Genomic DNA, 26,714 nt, shown 5'->3' with positions numbered 1-26,714 from the left:
CATCTGGGTTTTGTGTCACATTGAAAAGCTGGAAGGGCTCAGAGGAGGGCTGGAGATGATCTGGACCAGAAGAACCAAATGAATGGGAGGGTGGAAAATAAATGAGTGACACCCTGCCTCGGCTGGTGCTCCTCCCTCTCGGGATAATTGGACTAAACAGAGCAGATGGTGTTCACCAGCATTTCAGTGGGGCTGCGTGGGGAGTGTGAACGCTATGTGTCTGTGTGTGTATGTGTGTGTGTGTGTGTGCTGGGGGTGGGTGGTGTTGACGGGTGCATAGTTAGAGGGCGTGTTGATGAGCTCAATATTGAGTCTTTGTGTGTGAGCGTCTACGCCGCCGAAATCACAAATCAACCCCATCACATCACCTGCGAAGAAGATGAGGATCCCAAAAGCTCAAAACAGCTTCAAATACGACATGCTGGTTATTGTGTATTAATACATTCTAATTAGCATGCAGTTTCATGCAATATTAATGCACAGAGCTGTATGTGGACTGATGAAGAGGAGTCGACCAGGCTGTCCAATCCACACAAAGAACAGGTCCATATCTTCAGTAATAGGCATATTCTTTTAAATACACAGCCATCTATTATGAATCACAGCCATTTTCAGCTCAGGCTTTCACAATCCATCAGGTCAGGGTCCTTCCAGGCTCTTCATTCCACTAACAATCACTGTCCATGAAGCCCACCCCCTCCCGGAACGTAGAGAACCTCACAATGACCTCTTGCAGTTAGTTCTCAGGCACGAAGATGACCGCCACTGACACTGTATTAGGTCCATTTCCATCCCTCTTCAAATATTTCCGCATTGCTAGTTAGTGGGAAGAGGGACATTCATTACACCCCCACATGGGCGTCCATGGTTCCACTCCGCACTTGCAAAAATCAGGTTTTATTCTGCACGGGCAGTCTCTGCAGAGCATCAGCCCTGTGATGATGCACAGGGAGGAGGTCAGGTGGAAGGCTTTACTGATCACAGTATTCCCAGCATGATTACCCCGCGCCCCACATACCACAGAATATGTGCTATGGCTAAACTCTGCAGGACCTGCTAGCAAAAAAAAAAGCTCTTTTGTGGATCAAAAGCCAATAGCCTGGTTATTGTGGGTACCTTCAGGAAGGGTTTTATTTTTATGCCCATTTGTCTTCAGACAGTTATTTTTTTCTTCTGAAAAAAAAAATGGAATTCCCTTGTGGTCTGAAAGGTTCTGCAGACTGGACCTGCATGGTCCACCAGCTTCAAGCCCCTCAAAGCCCATAAAATATATTGAAATGGCAGCTGCGTATCCTGCTGCCGCTCCGGTGACCTGGTGGAATCAGCACCATGGAGAGCTCATTCTTTGTCTGCCTCTGGCTGATGTTCTGGATACAAAACATTGGATGACTCCAGGAAGACATTTTTTTAAATATGTTGCTTTTTGGCTAACAGATGTTATGCATTATGCTTGACATAACCTAGCTTGCAATGTCCCTCTGATCCAGGGTTGCTGCCGCCAACCTTTTCAAGGACACCACCCAGCGGACTGATATATATTGACTTCTTCCAGTGCAGCATCTGGAGAGGAACCCATTGTTTCTTGGTTGAAGATCAATTCTCCAATGAGCAGCAGGGATGGAGGAGCGATTAGCTAAATCTATGCGTAACGCTGGCCGAAAATTAGCAATGAACTCCAATGCCAATATTTTTAAATTCCCTTTAGAAGACCAGTCACTTTTAGCCGACATCTTACGCTCCATACATAGATGCTAGACCCCTAATGCAGTTTGAGTAGAAGGATAAAGGGATTGTTGAGATCGTGGGAGGCCATCCTAAGGTTGGTGAGCCGAATGTCCAGGAGAGTTCATTGGTGCAGATCTTGTTAAAGCTGTGCTATGAGATCAGATTGGATCGGGGATTGTGGAAGATCCGGGGGATGTCTTGACTTTAGGGCAATGCTAGCAGAGAAACATGAAAATCCCTATTCCTCTTGTTGCTGGACTGCTAATGAACACATGGAGGTGGTTTGGACCTGCAGCCTTTGCGTCGGCGTCTGCCGAGGGGCTTGCTCCTCCAGGCACCTGCTCGGGAGCTTTGCTGAGCAGCAGTAGAGAAAAGGTTGGGTGCATAAAAGTACTGTCGTGGAGGCATCTCGCGGTTTGTTGGTGTTTGCACCTACCAGGATGTCATGAAGACACACACACACACACACACACACACACACACACACACACACACACACACACACACACACACACACACACACACACACACACACACAAGTAATAACACCTGCAACTGATCATCACCTCCTTCATTCAGAGACCACCTTCATCACAATGCAGACCTTGTATTGGTCCAGGTGTCCACACACTGACACTATCTGTGGCTCAATTTCTGGACTATAAGCCGCTAATTTTTTCACACGCTTTTAACAGCGTGGCTAAAACACTAACGCAGCTAATTTATGGATTTTTTTGGGCCAACAAGTTTCATGGAGCAAAAACATTCAGCCTCGTCACATCAGACCAATGAAATGACTGTGAAATTCTGAGGTCATTCGATTCTGACACTGAAGAGGCCGAATTTAATGGTATTAGTGGGCAGGAGGAAGACCAAGATAGCGATTAGCTGGAGTAGGACAAAGCAGGGATAGAAAATGGATGGTTAGACTTTTCATTGTGTTATTTATTATCAATCTTTTTCATCAGCCATGTTAAAGGCACTGTTTGGTAAAAAGCAATTCCGGTACGCATTTGTGGATGTTACTGTTATATATTAAATTAAAAGTTAAAAAAAGGGTTTCTGTGTAAATATCTCATGTTACAATGTGGACACAACTGGGGCTTACAGACAAGTGTGGCCTATATATATGTACACATAGATTTATTCAGTGCTGCTTAGATTCAGGTGCGCTCAGTAGTCCGGAAAATTACGGTATGCCGGCATACACATCCCGTCAGTGACGTGTGGTCAGGTTCACGGCTGGTGAGGCACTGCAGCAGGAGCTCCCCCTACCATGAGGCAGGAGAACTGCATGCCTCACTTATTGGCTTTGGGCAGCCGTTTTAGGACCACTCAGTACGAGAAACTAGTAACACACATACAGCTGTTGACAAATTGGAACTCTAGTTCATAAGTGTTTAAGCATTGTAATAGCAACATACAAAGAGACAGCAATACAGTCTTCGTGCAGAGCATGTCAGCATTTAGCCGTCATTGTACTATCAACGTCAGTATTTGAACAGTACATATGAAAATCCAGCCGTTTTGAATATATAAACAATCTAAACTGGTGAAGTTAAATGAAAAATACTTATGTACAAATCACTGATAAAGATAACCATTTGTTTGTTTAGAAGTTTATTAGAACAGTGTACAAATACATTAAGCACAGGGGCAGAGATATTTGTACCAGATTATAGCTCATAGCTAATTTCCAAATTTAATTTATGTGTCAGCGGTTTAATTCCTTTTTTTCACTTAACTTTTTTTTTCGTTCCTAGATTGGCAAGTGAGGCACGTCCACTCTTGCATCCACTGACAGCACCTCACTGCCAGATGTGGCAACAAATAATGTTTTTAAGGGAACTATACTTTGTCACCATCAACAGATGAGGACTTGACTGATTCAAAGATTCAAAGTGTTTAAATGTGTTTCCCTTGACAATCACATTCCTGCTTTGTAAATCTGTAAATACTCCCACAATATGTGGCTAAAGGTGACACACTAAGCACCCCTCCCAACACCGGCCTTCGGGTCGGGTGGGCCAACATTCAGGGATTCCCTGCTCTGGGAGGGCGACAGTGGCGGCCCTTCAGCGCTAATGATGCACAGTGGGGACGGCAAACAATCCAACGTGACCTTGATTTCAAAATCCCCTGTTCCCACCAAATGTCCTTTTTCTCGGATCGATCTCTAATTCAGTTTGAGTGGCGGCAGAGAGAGAGAGGGAGGGAAGAAGGTTGCGAGTTGGCCTGCAGGATGAATATTTCATTGTTGTTTGGAACTATGCCACTGCAATACAAAAGTGGAGGCAAATTGTATGAGTGTACCTTCCGGACATTTTTTCTATGAATGTCACTATGATTCTTGCGGAAAGCATGTCTTTACAGCTGCCTTGGGAACCGTGAATCACAGTGCTCTGTCATTTTGTGAATAAAATTACGGTAATTGTTTTCTTACATTGCTGATATGCAGATGAACAGCCCATCGTTGTCGGAAAGTGTCATCACAGAGCTTCTTCGGGTAGGAACCTGCTGGTTTGGAGGAATTTCTGTCGCATCCGTTCTGGTCGTCGTCTTGTTTCCCTTTAATTGACAAGAAAAGCACAAACATGTCAACCTCAGTCACTTTACCTTGTTGTTCCTCTTGCATCCGAACCGACAGAGCGGTTAAATCCTGTTGAGGAACGGTTACCGCGGCAGCCCGGCGATTCTCTTGTCTGGAAGATGTCCATCCCATAAACGGTGCCGCCAATACCAAACACGTCTTCTACTGCAGCTCCTGGCAAGGGATGAATAATTCAGCTGTGGGATCAGGCCTCCGCCCCCATCGTAGGGCGACGGGCACAAACAGGACATGATCTCAGCCTTCCCGTGCTACCATTTAGAAACTATCTGTTTTTGAACAGTGGCGTGGAAAATGGTCGATTGAACATGACAAAATTCACGGTGTGCCTATGTAAATCCATGACAATATGTGTGCAAAGGAACCAAACCTCAGACTGTATTGACTTAGTTTAGAGCCTAACACACACACACACACACACACACACACACACACACACACACACATACACACACACACACACACACACGCGCGCGCACACACACACACACACACACACACACACACACACACACACACACACACACACACACACACACATCCGTCATACACAGGGGAGATGAGTGCTTGTGTATGTCTATAAATATGTTCAAGTGTCTATAGAGATGCAGACGCTGTACCTTATCAAACACAAAGAGTCTCCGTGAGGATGAAAAAATCATGCTGAAGAAGCCTTGTGGTGATCCTTAACATTTGCATGTTAATGCTCATTCCTGCTATGCTTTCATCTTCCATGCTACCCCTCATCAAAGTAACGCGATCGGCTCTTAGATTTCCGTTAAAGGAAGCTATGGGTTTGGCCGAACCAACCCACAATAGGCTCTCCAGGAAGAAGGGTCAGTGGGATTCAGTGATGTGCAATCAGGGGAGGCCAGAAGTGGCTGTGCCTCTAGAAAAAAATGTCAAAGAAAAAAAGAATTAAATGGTTATATTTATCGGTGTTGACAAGGAGATATAAGCAAAGAAAATTAATCAAGTTGCTAACTCTATCAGAGCAAAGAAGAAAATCATTTTTCTGATGTTCGTTGATACCTGAATGAACGCCATCATCATGTACTGTTTACATTTCCCTGCACTGGGAAAATGTGTTTATTATTCATTTATCAGTACATATCTGGATGCAAAGCAAGAATGTCATTGTAAAGGGAAGCATGTTTGAACACTTTGAATCTTTGAATCAGTTAAGTCCTCATCTGTTGATTGTGACAAAGAATAGTTCCCTCAAAAACACCATTTGTTGTCACATCTGGCATTTAGGTGCAGTCAGTGGAGGCAGGAGAAGACATGCCTCACTTGCCAATCTTGGAAAGAAAAAAATGTCAAATGAAAAAAATTAAATGGTTATATCTATCAGTGATTTGTACTATAAAGGTATTTTTCATTTAACGTCACCAGTTTTACATTTTTTTTGTGAAGTCTCAAGACTGTAAAGTCTCAATGACGGCTGACAGTTGGCAAGCTCGACACTAAGACTGTATTGCTGTCTCTTTGTGTCCATCGATCCATCCATCATCCATCTTCCCCTGCTTATCCAGAGTCGGGCCTCTGGGGCAGCCGGAGCAGTCCAGCTCCTCTAAGGGGGACTCCAAGGTGTTCCCAGGCCAGCCGTGTCCTGGGTCTTCCCTATGGTTTCCTCCTAGGTGGACATGCCTGGAATACCTCCCCTGGGAGGTGTCCAGGTGGAATCCTAACCAGATGCCCGAGCCCCGTCAACTGACTCCTCTATGCGGAGGAGCAGCGGCTCTACCCTGGGGAGGAAACTCATTTTGGCCGCTTGTATCCACAATCTCTTTCTTTCGGTCACTACCCACAGCTCATGACCATAGGTGAGGGTAGGGCCGTAGACGGACTGGTAAATTGACAGCTTTGCCTTTAAGCTCAGCTCCCCCTGCACCTCGACAGAACGAACAGAGTCCACATCACTGCAGACGCCGCACTGATCTGCCCGTTGATCTGCCCGATGATGAAGGTTGACCCGCCCGTTCCATCCTTCCTTCACTCTTGAACAAGACCCCGAGATACTTAAACTCCTCCACTTGGGGCAGGACCTCTTCTCCGACCCTGAGTGGGCTTCCGCCCATTTCCGGTTGAGCACCATGGTCTTGGACAAAGGGCAGCCCTGGCGGAGTCCATCTATCAATGGAAATGGGTCCGACATACGGTTGGCAATGCGGACCAAGCTCCAACACGGATCATTCAGGGACCGAACAGGGTTTGGTACCCCACACTCCCGGTGCACCCCCCACAGGATTGCCCAGTCGAATGAGCTGGGCAAATTCCCATGCCCAGGACGAAAACCACACTGCTACCCGGCGGACCCTCTTCTGCAGCATCGCTGAATAGACCTTACCAGCGAGGCTGAGGAGTGTGATCCCCCTGTAGTCTGAGCACACCCTCCGAACCCCCTTTTTAAAAAGGGGGGATCACAACTCCGGTCTGCCAGTCCAGCGGCACTGTCCCCGACATCCACACGTTGCAGCAGAGGTCTGTCAGCCAGGACTACAGCATCCAGAGCTTTGAGGAGCCCCGGGCAAACCTCATCCTCGGGACCTGTCTCTCTGTCAGTCACTATTATAATGTTTAAACATTTTTGTTCAGTGAACTAATTTTCCAATTTGTCTGGATGTGTGTTATTAGTCTGTTGTGATGAGCGATCCTAAAACGCCTGCCAAGAGCCACTAAGTAACGCGAGCAGTTCTCCTGCCTCATGGTAGCGGGCCCTCGTGATTCCAGGGATTGCTCTTGCGACTCTATGGCTTATTTGGTGAATAAGCTACTCTATAGGGTTCATATGTTTGTAGATTTGATTGTGTAAAAGTCAGAGCCTCACCAGCCATGAACCTCACCACATGTCATTGGTGAGATTTCTACATCGGCCAGAGTGGAAGGCCTGAATTAACCGGAATTGTGTTATGAATGGGCAGATCGCTTTGCTGCTAGTTTTCCATTTATGCACAGTATTTTTTTTACTGTCTTTTCTGATACTTTGATTCTGAATTTATATTTAAAACCTTGCAACCTCTACTATGCTGTTCACTCTGCTGTATTAATTGAAATGTTTCCATTGTTTTCCATTCTCTGAGCACAGCTAGGAGAATATACAGTAATCTGTCATCTGATCAAATGGAACATACATACAACCAAATCTGGGATTTTGTAACAATTCACCAACAGGTCCTTGAAATTATTGAATTTTGAGGACATATTATTGAAAAATAGATTAAATTTTTTTTTTAAATAAATAAATAAATAAAAATAATTAAAAATTGAATTGTTCCCCATTCCTGGTCCCCATTCCTGGTCCCCATTCCCGGTCCGGTGTGCACAAATCATGCAAATCTCTTGGTGAAGCTGCTCAAGTGTCTGAGTTTGGGCCTGTTGTCTTCAGATCTTTAAACTTCTAAGTGTGCTGAAATATTCCGTGCTGTGGGAAATTGTCCTTTGCCCTTTTTTTTTGGATTCGGCTAAGATGAACGCAGGTGTGGAGTTGTACTCTCTGGTGTTTATCAGGGTGGCTTTGTGAACAAAAAAGCTCATGATTGTGCAGAACACACACATGCCAGATGCAATATAGCTGCGATGATTTTCCGAATGCATCTCAAAAGGTCCATTGAAACAGCTGAATGAGTTTCAGCACACTAGCGGGTGCCAGAGCTAACATTAGCAGGATTAAAAAATTGCTAAACGTCTTAAATACAATTTGGGGACTCAAAACCTCACAGGGAGAATAATGATAAAGTGGCTTTGACGAGCAGAGTATCTTGTTTGCTGAGAATTTCAGGAAAACGTCCCGGGTATGAGCAGATGACGGACTTCTACCATGGGATTGGCGATTGGCGTGTGCTGGCACCACCTTATTGAAATTACGCAGCTGATAAAGGCCGGAGCCGTGATTTCAGACGTCATAAAACCCCATTTAAGCCTTGCACTCGACACCCCAGACAAAGAGCAGATTGGAAAGCGAAGGCCAGAGACACATGTAAATTTTTACAGGCTGCTGAGGGACAAAGGCTGGCCGGGGGAGGCGGAGGATTGGGGAGATAAGGGTGGGCAGGTCTTTTATTTATTTCTTTATTTCAAATGTCAGCAGGAGTGAGGTGAGATGAGACAAAAGATAGGAGCAGGGAGGGAAAGGCTTGGGGGATGGGGCGAGTCATGCTTGGAAAGAGACATGATGGTCACCGGAGGAAGAGGAGCTACAATTAGATGGATGAAATACAAGTAAATGAAATTGATCATCTTCTTTGAAGCCATTTGAAACATTTTTTTGAGATGCAATCATTGCCGATGATGTTCTTGTGAGAACCGATGTCCCAGATTTCTACGTTCATGTACTTCGGCTTCTGCGTCCCCTTTCTTTCCAATCAAGAAGCACCACTTGGGCTTGTCCACTTTACCTTTTGTGTGGCCACTCTTGTGGAGGGCTGGCCCCATTTCCATGACAATGTCACTGTTAATGTGGTTTTTGGTGCTGTTTGTTCCTCCTTTATATGACTCTGTTTCACCCTGTTCACGGCCGCCAGAGGACTGCTGATGAGACCAGTAATGTCTCTTCACCTCTCTGAAGAGACGCTCATTCGCGCTGATGTTACGAACCTTAACAAGTACTTACAATTGTAACATTGTGAAACATCGCCAAATGTACTTTACTTTGCCATGGTTGTTAAGCAATACTTCCACCAGAGGTCAGTGCAGAGCTCACTTCCAAGTTCAGACAATAACAGGAGGAGGAGCTGTTGCTAAAGTCCATGAAGGACGGAGAATTTTTCTCACTGGACATACCAATGACTTAGTGGCCTCTTCTTTGCTGTTCCGTTTGCTGGTCGCACTGAGGCATACTGGGCAACCCTGCAACCCTGTGACTCCTGGTGGTACTGCTCCATTCGGTCACGCATCTGCAAGTTACCAGAGACTGTGAATACGGAGGATGGAGAGAAGGCTTTGTCTGTATGCAGATTTGAGCCCTGAGGCTGCATCACAGGATGGCATTTTTTGCATATGATTGATGCAAAATTGATGCAAAATTGAAGAATGAGGGGCTGGGAAGAGTGACAGGAGGTCCACGGTCCTTAGACGCCATTGTTATTCTTAAATTTGCCAGTCCGGTTTCCTAATCAGATCAGAACAAGTGGATTAGTGGCTGCAAAGCTGGTTACTCCAGCTTCCAAGGGCCACCAAACTTCTCCCCACAAAACATCTGCCATCAACCTTGTTCTTCTGCCATCTGTTTACCCCTCTTCCTCGGGGAAGATGCTTGTCTGTGTCACACAGCCTGATCAAATCATGTTTGCCACCCCAATACCTGGTCCTGGTTGAGTAGTTTTCATCACCTCCAGGGCAGATTTGGCAAAAGAGTCACCCTGGCTATCATCTATTCGATTCCTCCCTCCCCCAGGGCTGCTCTTTGTCACCGTGAAGCTTTTCAGCCTCAGAACATCTGTGCCCTCGGTTGTCTTGATAAGGTCACGGCCCATCCATAATGGCTCTTCATCCTTCCTTTCACCACGGAGCTCCTCAATGACATCTTATCACACACCACCAGATAGAAGTCGGTCCCGTACGAATATTGACGGCACTCTCGAGGTCCAGGGTGCAGAATTAGCTTGATGAAGGTCCATGTTAGCATTCAAGCACATTCACCCGGTCACAGGGCATCTGTGTTTCATGTAAAAATTCTTGTTAGGTCACGGAGAAGGATGAACGCTAGACCAAAGCAACAAGGGTTAACTTTGCTGAACAGGTGAATGACGGCAGCATGTAGACGAGTTGTTATTTGACAGTGGCTGAGTGGCCATCACCTTTCAGCCGTCGGTCAAAGTGGTCCCGAAGAACGCAAGAGAGAAGGTGGAGTTCCAAACTCAACTCCTCCTTATTCATAGCAACCCTTTCCTCCAGCGTCTTTTCTTCCTGCTAATGAAGTCAAGAACAAAGAGGAAATTCCCAGCATCTGCACCGCAGGACGGGCGGGAATTGGGTGGCAACGAGAGTTGATTGGATGGGAGGAGGAGTGTGTGTGTGTGTTTGTGTGTGTGTGTGTGTGTGTGTGTGTGTTTGTGTGTGTGTGCGTATGTGTGTGTGTGTATGTGTGTTTCTATCATTTGAGGGGAAACAAACCGATGTCCTTTTCATTAGGTAGTGAGTCATCTCCTGGTCGGTAGCAGGAGTCTGTAATGGTGTAATTACAGGGACGCAGCGCCCTTCAAAGCTGAACCTATCATGTCACTTCCATTATGTCGAAGGGGTCAGCAATGTGTTACTATAGCAACCCTTCTGGAACAGGATTAGTCACAACTCAATCGGTGAAGGGTCTCACAACTAATGCAGGACAAAACAACCTCAGCACACACGGATGGCCCAAGTGGAAGAGAACCGCCTTTTCAGGTCGGGACTTGTCAGTCCACTTCCACCTGAAGGACAAGGGTCATTCGAGTCTTAAGACAGCAACCTTTTACCTACCACACCATCAGCCCGTTCCACTCTGTGGGAACTGAAGAACCTCCTGGATGAGAGCAGGAACATCTTCAAGTCTTCACGTCTGTTTGCCACAATGAGACCTGACAACAACTCACTAGGACCTGGATGACTGAGAATCTTCCTATTTCCGATGTTAAGTCCCCTGTACAATTTTTGGGAGAGTATGCCGGGACGGTGGGATTTTGGCTGAAGCTGAAACAAGTTTTAAAATTATACTTTTTCACTTGTTCCTGTATTAATCGCAGTGGTCGTTTGGGTGATGAGCATATTTTTGATTGGCTCTCTCTGGGGGGGGGGGTAACTGTACATGCTGTTGTGGGTAGAGAAATACATCCCCTCCACTTGTCCAGCCTCCTGTGTGACTTTGGCTCACAGCTGGAATATTGCAAATGCTTAACTTGCCACACAAAAATCAAGCAAACAATGAATGTCCTAAAACAATGCCAGATTTGTTTTCATTTTGTTTTGCAAGTGCTGTGCATGGGCGGACACTGTAATCCTGGTGAAAACACTTGGGATGAAAAGGTGCTTATCTCCCCACCAGCAGCTCCAGTATTTTTAGTTTGATTATCAGCATCTGTTTTCTGCATCTCTGGCATACAGGCTTCATCGCTATATGTCATCTAGCGATCATCCCTGGACTGGACTGACCGTCTTGACCTGAAATTACCTGCTTATCTAGCATTTTCAAAGTGCTTTGTAGCAAAGTGCTTGATAGCATTCATTCGTTAACACTAGTTGCCATGCTAGGGGCTAACGGGAACACTGAGGTCAACCGTAGCCGGGAATTGATGTCTGAGGCCGCCTGAAACTGAAACAGTGGACTTTTGGAGACCAGATCATGAACATGACACCACAGTACGCTTGTGGCGTCAAACACATGCAAGCAGTATTTCCACTGGTACTACATGATTTCAAAGTATTCTTCTGCGAGCTGTAATGGAGAATCTGTGCCAGCACGACAGTTAAGGGCATCACCAAAAATTAGCCAATTGACATGAGGGGCAAATTAAACACAATTGCAGAAGTTGCTAGTATAAAAACATGAAGAAAGTCATCTTGTGCAGTTGTTCCTGGTTTGTGGACCAATCAGAGGCATGCCTGCCCCCCATTGTAAGCGCCTCGTACCTTTTGCTGCAATCAAATCAACCAGATATGCAACTGTAACAAGCGTTTCATCAACTATTGATAGCCTGATCTAAAAAGGGCAAAGGAAAACAAATAAATGGACATGCTGAATCAAAATACCCAGATTCTTGATGCACAGGTCCATCGCAGTCTCACCTGTGACGAAAAGACGTCACGACCAAAGCCCATGAACCGGCACCTAACATCGGTGATTCGCCTTGGCGTGTGTGTTCCGGCATGCAGAGCCTCAGAAGTGGTGCTGCCTCCCCCAATTCCATTGCCACAAAGCTATTTTTGATGTAGCAGTGTGACATTGCTAATGAGCCGTGTAATGCTCTCTCCCGAAAGGGATGGTGCCGCTGCTCTGACAAGCCTTTTGAAAGATGCATGAATGCTGTTGTTTTTTTGGGGGGCCCCTCCGGTATTCCCCTTGTCTAATAAACAAGGTAAATGAATAGATTGGTGTTCTTCTCTCTAGACTCTCAGTTTACAAACTAGACTTTGAAGAAGCGTCATGTGATCTTCCCGTGATCTGATATCTTGCGTCGCTTCGTGAGGTCATGTCGAGTCCCACCAACTCTTCGGATGACTGATGGCTGCGGTGTTGTTTTCATGCTTTGCCTGCGGTTGGGCTCTGGTGATTGTGGAGGGAGGAGTACATTTCCCGCCCAGCTGGTCTTTTGATCATGCTGCCCACAGATCAGACACTGGGGCTTGTTTGGTTTTTTGCCGCAGCAAAATCTAAAAGCGGTTCAGCGAAAGAATGGGGTAAAAATGTTTGGAATCGGAAGATTGTGATTGAAGCGGGGGGTCGAGTCTGACAGTGTTCTCGATCGTCCACTTATAGTAACTGGCTTTTTTTAGGGAAAATATTGATCTTCAAAAAATTGTGGATTCAAATAGCGGTGGTGCAGGCGTTAGCTCCTCTACCACGTAGCTAATACGTCCCTGGTTGGATTCCCACAGGAGGCCTTTCTGTTTGGAGTCTCCATATGCCCCCTGTATCTGAGTGGGGTTCCTCTAGGTTCCTCCCACAGTCCAAAACCTTTAGGGGGTTCACTGGAGACCCTGCATCGTCTGGAGATGCGGATGGTTGCATGTCGCCATATGTGACCCAGTGATAGACCAGTCCAGGATGTAGCTGGGATGGGCTCAGCACCCCTGCAGTTCCAGATTAGCAGCATGGATCATGAATGAACACCTTTAAATATTCATATTCTTGCCATGATGATCCAGAAATTCTCAGTGCTGTTGTGTCCAGATAAGCTTTTCCTTGGGTGCATGAATGGGTTAAAGACGGACAGCGGCCACCCGCATTGTCATTCATCCACCAGGCTTATCGCCTCTATTGCTGCCCGTTAGCAGGAAAATTGAGAGCTGTGTGAAATGGATGAGCCCCAGTCATCCAACCTGCCAATTCCCCACCGGTGCCAAACGGGAGACTGGCATCTGAATTAACTGGGATAATGGAAAACCTGTGTGACGTGTGCCGCCGACCAGCGCCTCCTTTTGGACGGGTGTGCAGAGAATCCAGACCGGCGGCTGTTAATCTATACCAGTACGCAAAACAGACGCAGGGAGATAAAGCAGCTAAGAAAAGGTTTGGCATTACCAGCCACGATGGGACGTCTTCGCGCGGAGCGGATATTTCCATAACAAAGGAAATAAAGAATTGGAATTGGAGCTGCGAGGTGGCTGTAAATGGGCCACTGCTGGAATGAACTGCTATCAAAGGCCAGAATCGGCTCGCCATTCATGTGATCGCTCGCTAGATCGCCCGACGTAAGAATTACTGACCCGTAATCCAATTATCGTGGACACGTGTAGACAGCATGGTGGCGAGGTGGCCCGCCGTCTGGATCGTTTGTCTTTCAAAACAATTTGTGGCCAATAAATCTCCATCCATGTCACGAATGGTGAAGGAGCATCTTTAGTTTAAGCTTCGCAGGGACTTCCGCAGGGGTTGCTGCTTTTTCTCAGCTGGGCAGCTCCCCTTCCGGCCAACCACCTGTCTCCACCTAACCTTTCCTCTCACACCAACTAACTTCCGGTCCCATTAGTCTCCATTCATAAACCTCTTCTCTGGTCTTCATCCAGACCTCCTGCCTGGCAGTTCCAACCTCAGGGTTCTTCTAAACCAGATCTTCACCATTCCTCCTCCTGTTTGTTGTCCATCTTTATTTAAACATCACTTGACGTTGAGATGACCAATGAATCACGAAAAAGACGACAGACCATGGATATTTAAAGAAATAAAAATAAAGAAAAGGGAACACAGGAGTGCATGACAATGACTTCATTTTAAGGTGATGGATTAGAAGTCCCATTAAAGTAAAATCCCCCCGAATAAGAAAGTGACAAACCAGGGGAGCCATAGAACTCCCATTCCCTTTCTGTAATCCACATATATCTTCCTTGTCATTTCTAAAGGTATCCCAGAGGTTCATGTACCTTCTTGTCGTGGCAACTGGACTTTAATTTTTTCACTTGAAGATGTTTAACCCCTAATTCCAGATGCTTCTTCAGATCTAAAGACCTGTGGGGGGTTCACAGGTAGCTCCCTTTTTTTCCTTTGGGCTTTTCCCTCAGGGGTCTCCACAGCGAATCATCCTTCTTCATTTAACCCTATTCTCTGGACTCTCCTTTCTCACACCAACTAACTTTATATCCTCTCTCACTACGTCCATAAATCTTCTCTTTAGTCTTCCTCTAGACTGCCAATTCCAGCATTTGTCTACCAATATATTCACTATCCCTCCTCTGTACATTACCCAACCATTTCAGTCTATGTCCAGAACTTCTTACATGTGCTTTCCCTCTGATGGACTCAAACCTGGTCCTATCCATGGGCGTTGTAACTGTTACTATTATCATTATTATATTGGAAAACTCCCCACAGATCATTAGAAGTGAAGGAGCCTCTAGGATGATGGCTGAAACATCTCCAAGTGAAGAAGTTCAATTCCTTTTGCCATGACAAGAAGATTTAGATAAGAATTCACCATGACCTGGATGACTGAGAGTCTCCACAGACATTCATATTACTTCATTCACCGCTGAGCCTCTGTCCGATCACCATTTATCAAATGTGACATTCTGAGTGCCTCCTGCTTCATGCCTTCACATCCTTGCCTTTTCATGTTGGTTATGTGACAGCAGCTTCCACGCACGTCAGGCAGTTTTTCACCAATTCGATCGATTGTTCATCCTGGCCCATTCAGCAGATTTTATTAATTTGTACCCAGAAAAAGTAGAATATTAATTACAATAATAAAGATCTAAATCAGTGAATCCGGTGAATTGTCTGAGCACCCTCTGCAGTGCATTTACAGTGACTATGCCTGCTTATAGCTCCAGGATGAGCTGAGCTTCTCACGGTGTTCCCCTTGGGTCCCTCTCATTTAGCTATTAGGACTCTTTTTTGACCTGGTTGTTTGCACGTTTACAAAATCTTTGTTAGAAATCCTAAACCTGAACCACCCTGAAGTTGGGAATTTTGGATTCACCAGAATAACAATGGTCCTGAAAGTAGCAGACATGTTCTGGAAATTCTGCCATTTTGAGCTTGAGTGTGAACAAGAAATACAGTGCTGGCTAAAATGGATCCATGTGTGTAAATAGTGTAGTTGTTAATTCATTTATAACCTCAATAGAACCACTTGAAGACATTCTGTACAAGAAATATATAAAAGGTAAAATGTTGTTTTGGGATTACAGTCAGCCTCATCCACCACAGTTAATTTGGCAAAATGCTGAAGGTATCAGTTCAGTGTCTCCCAGAGTGCCAGCGAAAGGGACGTTCAGAGTCTCGATCACTGCCTTGGACGTAATGTGCTGGAATGAAAACAAAGTCTGTGTGAAGCGGAAAATAAAGGCTTTCTTGTGTGTCCGCAGAATCTCTTTGTAAAAGTTCTTCCTGAATGTGCTTTTTGCAGGTCCCTGGGGTCGTTGCATGGGCAATGAATGCGGGCTTGGCGGGAGCCAGAGCAGGGCGGTCTGGTGCGCCCACTCCGAAGGCTGGACCACCCTGCACACCAATTGTGAGCAGGCAGCTCGACCGGACAACCAGCAGAGCTGCTTCAAGATGTGTGACTGGCACAAGGATCTATATGACTGGCAGCTAGGAGCTTGGAACCAGTGCTTCCCGGTGTCCATGCGCAACGCAGTCTTGCAGCGCCCTGCTGTTTGCACCCGGGGGGAAGAGGGCATCCAGACCAGGGAGGTGGCCTGTGTCCAAAAAGCGGACGGTAAGCACGCAGAGGACGCCATCTGCGAATACTTTGAGCCGAAGCCCCGGCTGGAGCAGGCCTGCCTCATCCCCTGCCCCCGAGACTGTGTCGTGTCGGAGTTTAGCCTGTGGACTCCTTGCTCTAAGACCTGTGGGATCGGCTTGCAGAACCGAATTCGCTCTGTTCTCGCGCCACCGTTATTCGGCGGCTCCGCTTGCCCAAACCTTACTGAGTTTCAGACATGCCAACTTGGGCCCTGTGATGGAGAGGAGAGCCTCTACAGCCTTAGGGTGGGACCCTGGGGGCCTTGCTCGGTGCCGCTGCAGAGGCAGGCAAGACAAGCCAACGACCCTCCCCAAGATGGGGAAAAAACGTCTAGAGACAAACTCTCCAGAGTCATAGACCGACAGAACAGAGAGACCAACAAACAGCGCAGAGAGGGAAGCAAGAAGTCTGTCCAGAATGATAAACCATCCAGTGGTGACAACAAACCCCCCAGGCCCAGCAGGAAGCTCAGTCAGGCAAACAAGAAACTCGACAGGCCCTTGCGTCCGACTGACCGGGCCAAGCGGCAGAAAAAGGCCAAAAACAAACAGAAAAGAGAGAGGATGAGACAGAAAGTCCGGGAGAGGCCGAGAGAGAGGGTTAAGATAAAGGACCCCGCAACCAAAGAGCTCCTGAAAAAGAAGAGGACCAAGAACCGCCAGAACCGGCCTGGAGGAAAGTCCTGGGACCTCCAAGTTGGCTACCAGACCAGAGAGGTCAACTGTGTGCACAAGAACGGCAATGTCGAGGCTCTCAGGTACGACCAGTTCATGTCACCGCTCCCTGGGTCACTCACCCCATCACAATATCCTTGCAATGGTTGGTTGCGACCATCAGAAACTTTGGGGAACTTGAATGAAAACCAAAAAATTGAGAAGGGCAGGGAACACTGATTATTACATTTTCATGGAGATTATTTATGTCAGTATGCCAGGGCAGCTTGGTGGAGCAGCGGTAAGTGTTTCTACCTCCTGGCAAGAAGGTCGCTCTTTTGGTTCCCACAGGAGGCCTTTCTGTGTGGAGTCTGTATGTTCTCCTTCTGTCTGCCTGAGTTCCTCAGAGTTCTCTGGGTTCCTCCTACAGTCCAACCACATGCAGGAGGTTCATTGGATAAGAGCACAAATGAATTATGATGCAGATGCGTAAACATTTCATATACAATCTGTGTACATTTTAGAGACTTGACATCCAGAACTAGCTTCACCACTGCATGCTCCATAAAACTTATAAATACATGTATTTGAACATTTTTCATGAATAAATCATTATGGAATATTTTCTCAATGTCCTGTTGACTTTTGACATGGATGGATGTTAGGAATTCCCTGTCCCCATGACAACTGAGACATGCCAAGCATTTTTCAAATCTTTCCACGTTGTCGCATAAATGCAACTGGAAGCTCTCTGCAGTCTATTACAGCTGAAGAAGCTTCTCAGATAAGAGGTCAAAGGTCTTCAGAAAAAGAAAAAAAGCTGAACGAGTCTAGTTGCCACAACCAGATTAAATAACGAGAACCATGATGCGAAGCTGAGAAACTTCACAGACACTGTGATAAGAGATGACATATTTTCTTTTGCACATACCATTCTAGCATTAGATGTTGTGAAATTAATGTTATTTAACCACCTGAGAGAGTTGAAGAAAGTTGGAGTCCTCCAGTCTGAGGTCCAGTATGTGCTTCTGCCTGCAGCTTGTGCTCCCACGAGTCCATGCCAGTCACCTACCAGGCTTGTGTCGTGACCAGGGATTGTGAAGTGGGCGAGTGGTCAGAGTGGTCGTCCTGCTCCAAGGACTGTTTCCACCCTGGTGGCCCCGGTGGCCAGCAGACCCGCAACCGCAAAGTCATCCAGTTTCCCGTAGGGGGTGGAGCCACCTGTCCAGAGCTTGAGGAGAAGCAGTCCTGCAGCCCGCAGAGAGGAGTTGCGCCTCCATGCATCACGTAAGTTTCCTTTCTGGGCTACAATCTGAGAAGGAGTAAGTGCAAAAACGTATGGTGAAGGATCTACTGACGGAAGGTTGGAACCACTGGAGAAAACTGTGATAAAAAGAAAGAATACAAAGCAAGGTGGAGAAGACTGCGGTAAGAGCAGCCATGTTGTCTAGTTGAAGGGGAAGTGGAGTGGAAGTTAGTCCTTGTGAGAGTAGAAGGAAAGAGTTAAAAAGAAAAGGTTGAGAAGCAGCCATTGTTGTTTGGTTTGGAGACACTGAGGATGAGACAGGAGGCAAAGCTTGAGGCAGGACCAATGGAGATGTGGAGGTTCCTCTTTGGGAGTGAGGAGGATGGAGAGGATCAGGAAGGAGTCCATCAGAGGTACAGCACGTGGTAGATGGTCTGGAGATAAGTGAGATTGAGATAGTTTGGAAAAGGAGAGAGGAAGGATGGAGAAGATCTGGGTGGAAGGATGCTGAGGTCTAGAGGAAGTCCAGAGAGGTTTATGAATGGAGAAAGAGATATCAGGAAGTTAGGTGGTGGCAGAGAAGAGGATGCAGAGTAGAAGAAGAAGAAGACCTGTTCACCATCTATTAACCAATCACATGCACCTCTCCAAGCTGAGGAATTAGCAAATGGAACTAAATGCTGACTTTAGGAATGCTTATTATTTATCATGTAATTCCTTTTTGTTTCAGGCTTTTAAAATTCTTTATATTTAGCAGATTGTTTTAATGTTCTCATACCAGCTTGTAGTTGATATTTGCCCACTTTTTTTCTTTGTGTGATTTCTTGGATTTTTTTTCCTGAGGACTCGGGCCAATGTATGCCTAATTTTCTTACTTCTTTTTATGGCGTGCTAGCAAACTAATTATATCTGTTTTTGTATTTTTAGTAAAACCCTTTATTGTGGCTATCTCTGTAATTTATTTTGAGCTATAAACCCTCCATGACTAGTCGCTCCGATCTCCCTAGGCTGTCATTGTCATTTATAAATAACTGACTTCGCTTTGAGATAGAAGCTGTGTTGCCAGGCCACTGAAAAATGGAAAATATTAGCTCAGAAGTCGCAGCGGCATCAATGGGCCAGAAGAACAGCTTTGTGGCTCCATTTCCAGTGTAGAGCCTCTGGATTCCCTTCTTCTCCTGGGGCCGGTGAAAAGGAGGCCTCCTTTCTCATAAATATGGAGTCTTTTATTTGCAACATTGACTGAACTCCATTATGGAGATGTGCTTTGCCTTTGTCGACCTCGGGCTGTTTGCTGCCATGGATTTGCACTGATACGGCTGTCCATCAGTTTCAGAAACAAGACGCAAATGCTTCGCTGAACAGCATCTATAGCTAATGACAACCCTTTTCAGGTTGAAAACAACAAGTCTGAGGGAGCTCCCAGCGGTCCAAGTGCCGATATTGAGGCTGATTGTAAACAATGATTCTAAGGTCAATACAAACACAAGCAGGCAACAACTTAAAAAATGTCTGAGAGTATGCTCGATCACCTCACCGATGAAGATAATAAAGGCAAGGTTCTTAATAGCTGATTTGATAGATTTCACGGGAAATGCAACTGGATTTTCTGTATCCCCCCCGCCCTCCCTGGTGAAGGTTCTGCAGTGTTTTAAAGCTTGTGATTCATGGAGCTACCGGGCAATCGACGTCAAATGTTCTGAACACCCCGAGGGGCAAGTGGGTCATGGATCTACTCGTTCATCGACCCTCAGATAATGTGTCTGTAAGGTTACCTGTGCTGTTCTGCCATCCTGTGGGGGGTTTGGTTCACGTACTGTATATCCAAGGGTGCATAGCAGTGATCTATAGTATGTACTGAAACTGTCCAGGCTGAATGGTTTTGTCCGAGACCAGGGCAGCTTCTTCACTCCTCTGCAACTGTCAGCCTTCTATGGCTGGTGCTGCACTCGCTGATTTCGTCCTTGTACAGGTGTTGCGGTGTAACACTATTTCAAGCCAGTATCCAAGTCTTCAGTACTTGTGGTTGACAAGCTTCTCCCTCAACAAGTTAATGGGCTCAGTGACCTCGTTTACTTCAGATTCATGTGAAACAGGCATCATTTTATAAAGCAAAAACTAATGGTGAAATGTAATGATTGAGGAGTGGAGACTCATCATATTAGATTTTCTCCCAATTAGTGTTAGTCACAGTTAATGTTTGCGAAAGAAGAATACAATCTTTGGTCTTTCAGAATCTGCATTGACTGATTGAATCACCAATCATCTCTGAAGTGGGACTAATTTATCTCTTGTGTTCCAGCTACAACTGGAAGACCACCCAGTGGACTGAGTGCCGGGTGGATGTACTCCTGAGCCAGCAGGACCGTCGGCGGAGCAACCACACAGGGCTGTGTGGAGGTGGGATTCAGACTCGTGAGGTCTACTGCGTCCAGGGCAACGATGACACATCTGCCAGCGTTGGCTCAATCCAGAGCAAAGAAGGTGAGCTGCTGACATCTTCCACTTTTTTGTGTCTAAGCATTTTGGTGACAACATGGGAGCAGCAGCTCTTCACGGTCTGGTCCATGGTTGTTCTTTTCCTGCGCCAACTTGATCATCCCATCTAGCCTATGAGGCTACTGGAGAGTTCCTGCTTATTACCAGAAGAATGCAAAGATGTACTTCCGAAAGAATGAATGGAGATGTAATTCAAATCACCCCCCCCAAACCCCATGCGCCCATTCTTGCTTTCTCATAGCCTCTTCACTGTCAAATAATTATCATTTATTCATGCGATAATTGATTTTTAGCCATGCCATAATGCTGCACTTTTAGAATGCCTTTTTGGTTCACATTCCTAAACGGTTCCACTGCCACAGTATTTATTCATGTCCCTGAATAAGTTGTGGTTAACAGAAAGGCAGAGGATGACAATGCGGGTATGCTTCACGGCAACAGGCAGGAAACTGAAAAAAAAAAAGATCTTCTGAAAGTCAAACAAAGATTACAATGGAATTAAAATGTGATTATTATCAAGCCAAAACCCAAATATAGCTCCACAGTACCAGACAGCCGATGAAGATGATTGAGGGAATTAGTATACGGTGGAAGCTGCACCTGAGCTGGTGCTGCCCCGGGGACTGAGTGACCCAAAACACCATTGGAGCCACTGGTCTGTTTCAGCAACTGAAAGCTGCTGAACTTTCCAGTAAACTTTGAAAGATATCGAACTGCAAATGGATTAATGGGAGATACCAGCCAGAGATCTGGTTCTGAATGGATCAGAAAGAACCACCAACGCGCAATTAGATGAACTTGAGCTGTGATGGCCATTTGCTTCAGGTATGTTTTAACATTCTTTGTTGCAGTGTGTGGAAGGAGAAGGCACTGAAGCACGTTTCCATTGCTTCCGTATGAGGAAATGCCATCAGATATTATGGATCCATCAGTAAATAATAGTCGGACTTACTATTTAGGTATACCATGTTTGGTTGGTGCTGATAACCGCAGACCATGGATATCCAACAAGAGCTGCAAGTTGGTGAAGCTCTGACCCATTCTGCTCACAAACAAGAATTCTGCCCCTGTTCAGGCAGTTCTTACACTTCTTATTTCTAACACAGCCAACTACCATTTTCAGGGCAAAATGTTAACTTTCAGCTTAATATGTCCCGCCCAAAGACAACTCCCACTTTAACTACATAATCAATTTAACTGACTTTGCCTGCCACCGATGCCTGGTCCAAGGGATTGTACTTGCCCTGCTGGTTCCAATCAATACTTGGCCCCACAGGGCAATGGCGTATGACATGCCCACAACAGCTGTTCAACTGTGATGCCATGAATCACCAGTTAGGAAACAAGCCAGTTTATCAATGGTCACCATTGCACCGGCACAGGAAGATGTCTCTGAGGCTCCTAATTTGGCACTTAGTTTTACAAGACACCACAGCTTGGACCATCTGGTCCACAGTCACTTGGGCAAGGTCAGCCAACCCAAAGATTCCTATTAATCAGCCTTTGTTTCATCAGCAAGGCCTCTGTCGCCAGACAAGGGGAGAGGAGAACAAAGAAGTGATTATCCGGCAGTTTTTTAAATGGACTATGTGGATTATATTATTTTTCAAACTAATTTGATGCATTCATAGCAAATATGATAAGTTCAGTAAAGTTGTCAACAGTTTTTTTTTGCAGTCCAACTAAGCAAATATCTGACCATTATCGTTGAATATAAGATACCACACTGAGTACATGCTTGTTTTGTCGGCAATATGGAAAGTGATGGCAAGAAACTGCAACATAATCTGAGACAGGATTAATCTCCGCGGTCGATGAAGACTCATTTAAAACTCCCTTCTATTACTTGCCTGTTGTTGACAATTCAATTTTTCAATAATTCATTTTGTAATAATAATATTTTTTTGCATTTTAAAGAGTGAATTTCTACATTTCTACAATTTCTACAATGTTCCCACTGAGGTTACATGGGATTTTTTGGGTTCCTCCTGCAGTCCAAAACATGCAGGAGGTCCATTGGAGACCTTAAACAAATTGATTGTTTTTTCTTTGTCTCTTTATGATGTGTGAATGAGAGATTGAAAGGTCGTAGGTCATTATATACCCCTCAGGGTCACGAGGGGGTTGGAAGCTATCCCAGCTGTCACTGGGTGATCGTGACTGAACCACTCATCGGGCAATCACTGAGTCATGTATAGAAGCAAACCACTGGTCACTCCAATCTCTTGACCTGTAATTTGTTTATGATAATATGATGTCATTGCTCTCCTTTAGAAAACCAGACGCATTTTGGAAATAGCACTTAACTTGGTGGTGTAAGTTTAATACCCAGGCAATAATTTAGCGGCACTCGCCTAAGCTCTTCAGACAGACACACACTTGAGAGACACCATTAAAAGTTGTACCTTCGGCCAAGCAGCAGCGCTCTACATGTTAATGTGCCAAATCTGCTGTGGCTCGTTGAAAAGAATTCATCAGTCAAGCGACCTTGCCAAGTCACCTACAGTTGTTCGATGGCCTGCTTCGGGGGAAGGAGTGATCCAGGCTCTCAAAATGGCATGGTTCCTTTTACATTTGGAGGTTTCTGGGAGATTCTTCATTGTAAAAGTATGCATATATTTTTTCAGCTAATTGTTTTATCTGTTATTTAGGACTGGGTTGTTGAAACAAACCTGTATCTTGTCTGGTGCATTCTTTGCTGTCCAAAGCTGAGTACACTGGTACACTGGACGGTATCTTCAAATCTTTCCTGTAAAGTATGTCTGACATCAAGGCTGATATTGATAAACAAGACTTTACATGAAATAGTGATGACCACAGCATATTTTGGGCAGATGTCACACCCACACTTGGCTTATGCTGGAAAAATACTGGTAAATGTGAGGGCGGACAAATCGCACCAGAAATCTGCCGGATTGCAAGGCCACATTTGGAGACATACAAGCATTCTTTGACCTGGCAACTGATGGCCTTCTGCATGTCTTTGGACTGATGGAGGAGACAGGAGAACCTGGGGGAAACCAACAAAAACAGAAACTCCACAAAGAAAGGTCCCCTATTGGAATCCAACCAAGAGGCAACAGTGTCCTAACCTGGGAAGTACATTTTTCTTGTTGTGACCCTGATTTCTTTTTTTGTGTCTTCTGTCCAGCACTGCGACCTGTGGACAGTAGCCTGTGTCTCGGTGTCCCCCTAAACACCAGCCAGCTCTGTCACATCAACTGCCCCGTGGACTGTGAGGTGTCATCTTGGGGTGCCTGGGGACCCTGCACTTACGAGAACTGCCAAGACCAGACAGCGAAAAAAGGTATTTGTCCCAATATGAAAGGTTGAGTCCAGGTAAACCTGGACTCAACTTGCCTGATATACTTCTTCCCAAATACGAATCAAATATGACCAATGTAAAGACAGCAGGCCCAGAACTGAGTTATGGAGGGCACAGGCACAGTTTTAACTTCATAGTGAGGGGTTTGCAAAAGCATCTCTGGTAGTAGTACGAGGCAGGAGTTCTATTAAACAAATCAAGCAACATCAAGGATCTTTTTTTTTTTGATTCTATTGAAGGTCTGAATTTCCTCTTCATTTTCAAAAAGTCAAGACCTTTAATTGGAAAATAAATTATAAGGAAATGTTACACTTCTTAACTTGCTTCTGAAGTTATGGCCTCAACCATTTCACCAATAATTTTCCCTTGCACTGGGACCGCAACTGTGATTCCATGGTGGGAGAAAGCTAAATATTACTGTTACAATTACTATTAGAGATGGAACACTGACCCTGAGATATTACTAGAAGCAATTTAATTTCTTAGCCCCGGTATCGCTGGTTTTAGTATATGTTCGCTGATATGGCAGCTTGTCCCAGTTCATCTGTGAGGTTGACACAGTTGCTGCCTCAGCCGTTAATTATCCGAGGAGCTGCGATGTCCCCCATGACTAATGTATGTTGACTCTGCCTTAATGAAGCGCTTCAAATATAAGACATTGCCGGGAATCCTCCTCATGCATCTTAATGATGGATCTACTCCTAGTCACTCAATTACTCGCTGAGCCCAGTTTTTTTTCTCTCTCGTTGCAGTCGTACGTAAATTTTGTCAAGTGAAGGGAACCCAGGCATGCACATCATGAAATATGTATGGCGAAGGTCATTATTCGGAGAGATCTGCAATCAGAATGGGACTCACTGCCTTTAAATCCTTTTATCTCTCTGACATTGAACATGGCCATCATGGGAATCAGTGGCTCTGCAGCTGGAGGGTTGCACTGGTTAGTTTGTGAATATCAGTTCACTATATGTGGTCTCATCAAAGCCACTTCATTTTTTCACTTCATTTGAAATTGAAAACAAAATGTGGGAGCATCACCTGGCTACAATACTTCGAGTGGAGTACTTTCTGAACATCTCAAAGATTGTCATACGCTCTCAGGACATCATCACAATACTGTCACCATCAGAAGTCAGCATATCCCTAACTTTGATTTGTATCACCAATATATACAGGAATGCACTGGAGAAAAGAATGAACTTTACTGATCAATTTCTTCCCGGGAACAAATGCATTACATATGCATTACGCTGCATTACCACACATTTAATTGGTCACTATGTTGTACTTTACCAGAGGGTGCCTGCAGGGTACAAAACTCAAAATACTAGGGGTGCCTCAAGACAAATTGGGCCAGTGGAGCAGTGACATGGTGGACATTTTCATTGTTGAATCAAAATTGTTTTTTAAATCAAGAAAATGCCAGGACAACAACGGTTTCCTTGCAAATTTCTCTCAGCTAAGATGCTGTTGTTTCTCCACAGGGTTCAAGCTGAGAAATCGGAGGATTGTTAACGAGCCCACTGGCGGGACAGGGAACTGCCCCCACCTGGTGGAAGCCATCCCCTGTGAAGAACCCTTCTGCTTTGACTGGCTGGTGGTCAGACTGGATGAGTGTATCCCTGACAACGACAGGGAATGTGGACCTGGAACTCAGATCCCTCAAGTCCAGTGCATCAGCAGTGAAGGTGAGTCCACACATTGACTCACTACCAGAGCACTCTTTTCTTAGGTTAATCCTTTTCTGGAACAACATATATCAATAATAAAGTCTGCAACCATTTACCCTCTAACAGATCAAATCAGCCCTTCATCCACACATCTGGTCAACTTAGAACCTTCCAAACATTTGGAGGTTCTCAGTCATCCATGTCATGGTGAATTCTTGGGGTAGCAGCTGTAATTGAATATTTTATGTAAATGTATTTACATAACAAGCCACCAAAACCCAGGCAGTTATGTTGGGAAACTCCCCACAGGTCATTAGAACTTAAGAAGCCTTTAGGATGAGGGCTGAAACGTTTTCAAGTGAAGACATTCAAGTCCAATTGCCACGACAAGAAGATCTGGACAGGAATTTAGAGCCTCCAATGTTGCATGTTTCTGTGGGTGGAAACAGGAGAAGCGGGAGGAACCCCACACAGACAGGGACCTTTTTGCTCTGTTGTTAACTTGAATGATATAATGAATGTTCTGTCTTTTACAGGAGCATATGTCGAAAGCCAGCTCTGCAGGGATGCCATTCTGCCCATGCCGGCTATCTGTGAGGTGCCTTGCCCAAAGGATTGTGCCCTCAGCCACTGGACTCCCTGGGCTCCCTGCACCAACACCTGCTCTGGAAAGAATTCAGAGGGCAAACAGACGAGACAGCGCTCGATTCTGGCGTACAATGCTGGAGAAGGTAGGAAACGAATGGACAAAAAGACCCTCAACTCCAAAAGAATGAGGTCTGTTAGGCATTAAGTAGAAGTAGCTTATGTAAACCTCCAGCGGAGAGGAAATAGACCTTATGTCTCTAGAAATAGGAAGACTTGTAATCACAACTTTGTAATTTTTCCACAAACAACTTGTCAAAATGAAACTATGTTATGTTCTCCTGCAGCAACTGCAAAGGTTGTGGCATGGCTTACTGTGATGCGGGGTAAGAAGCTCAGACCTGCTCCATACTCATGCTCACTGTTTATATCTTGCATGTCATACCTTATTGTACAACATGTTCTTTGAATAATTCATAAGGTTCACTTCTTTTCAAGGTCCCTCCCTGCTGCCTCTGGTCCGTCCG

At 45.4% G+C, this 26,714-nt stretch overlaps 1 protein-coding gene across 1 annotated transcript in view; it reads left to right on the top strand.

The window, feature by feature from the left end:
* Positions 1 to 26,714, top strand: part of thsd7aa (thrombospondin, type I, domain containing 7Aa) — a 70,981-nt gene that overhangs the window by 13,175 nt on the left and 31,092 nt on the right. The window contains exons 2-7 of the mRNA XM_086177832.1: positions 15,871 to 16,966; positions 17,901 to 18,149; positions 20,411 to 20,592; positions 23,759 to 23,914; positions 25,417 to 25,620; positions 26,139 to 26,333. Of these exons, the coding sequence (XP_086033958.1) occupies positions 15,871 to 16,966; positions 17,901 to 18,149; positions 20,411 to 20,592; positions 23,759 to 23,914; positions 25,417 to 25,620; positions 26,139 to 26,333 (2,082 nt within the window). The remainder of the gene's footprint in view (positions 1 to 15,870; positions 16,967 to 17,900; positions 18,150 to 20,410; positions 20,593 to 23,758; positions 23,915 to 25,416; positions 25,621 to 26,138; positions 26,334 to 26,714) is intronic.

Source organism: Fistularia commersonii, chromosome 30 (assembly GCF_037954325.1).
Source record: "Fistularia commersonii isolate RoL2024-O1a breed Wild chromosome 30, RoL_Fcom_v1.0, whole genome shotgun sequence".
Taxonomy (NCBI): Eukaryota; Metazoa; Chordata; class Actinopteri; order Syngnathiformes; family Fistulariidae; genus Fistularia; species Fistularia commersonii.
This window is presented reverse-complemented; position numbering and strand designations above follow the sequence as displayed.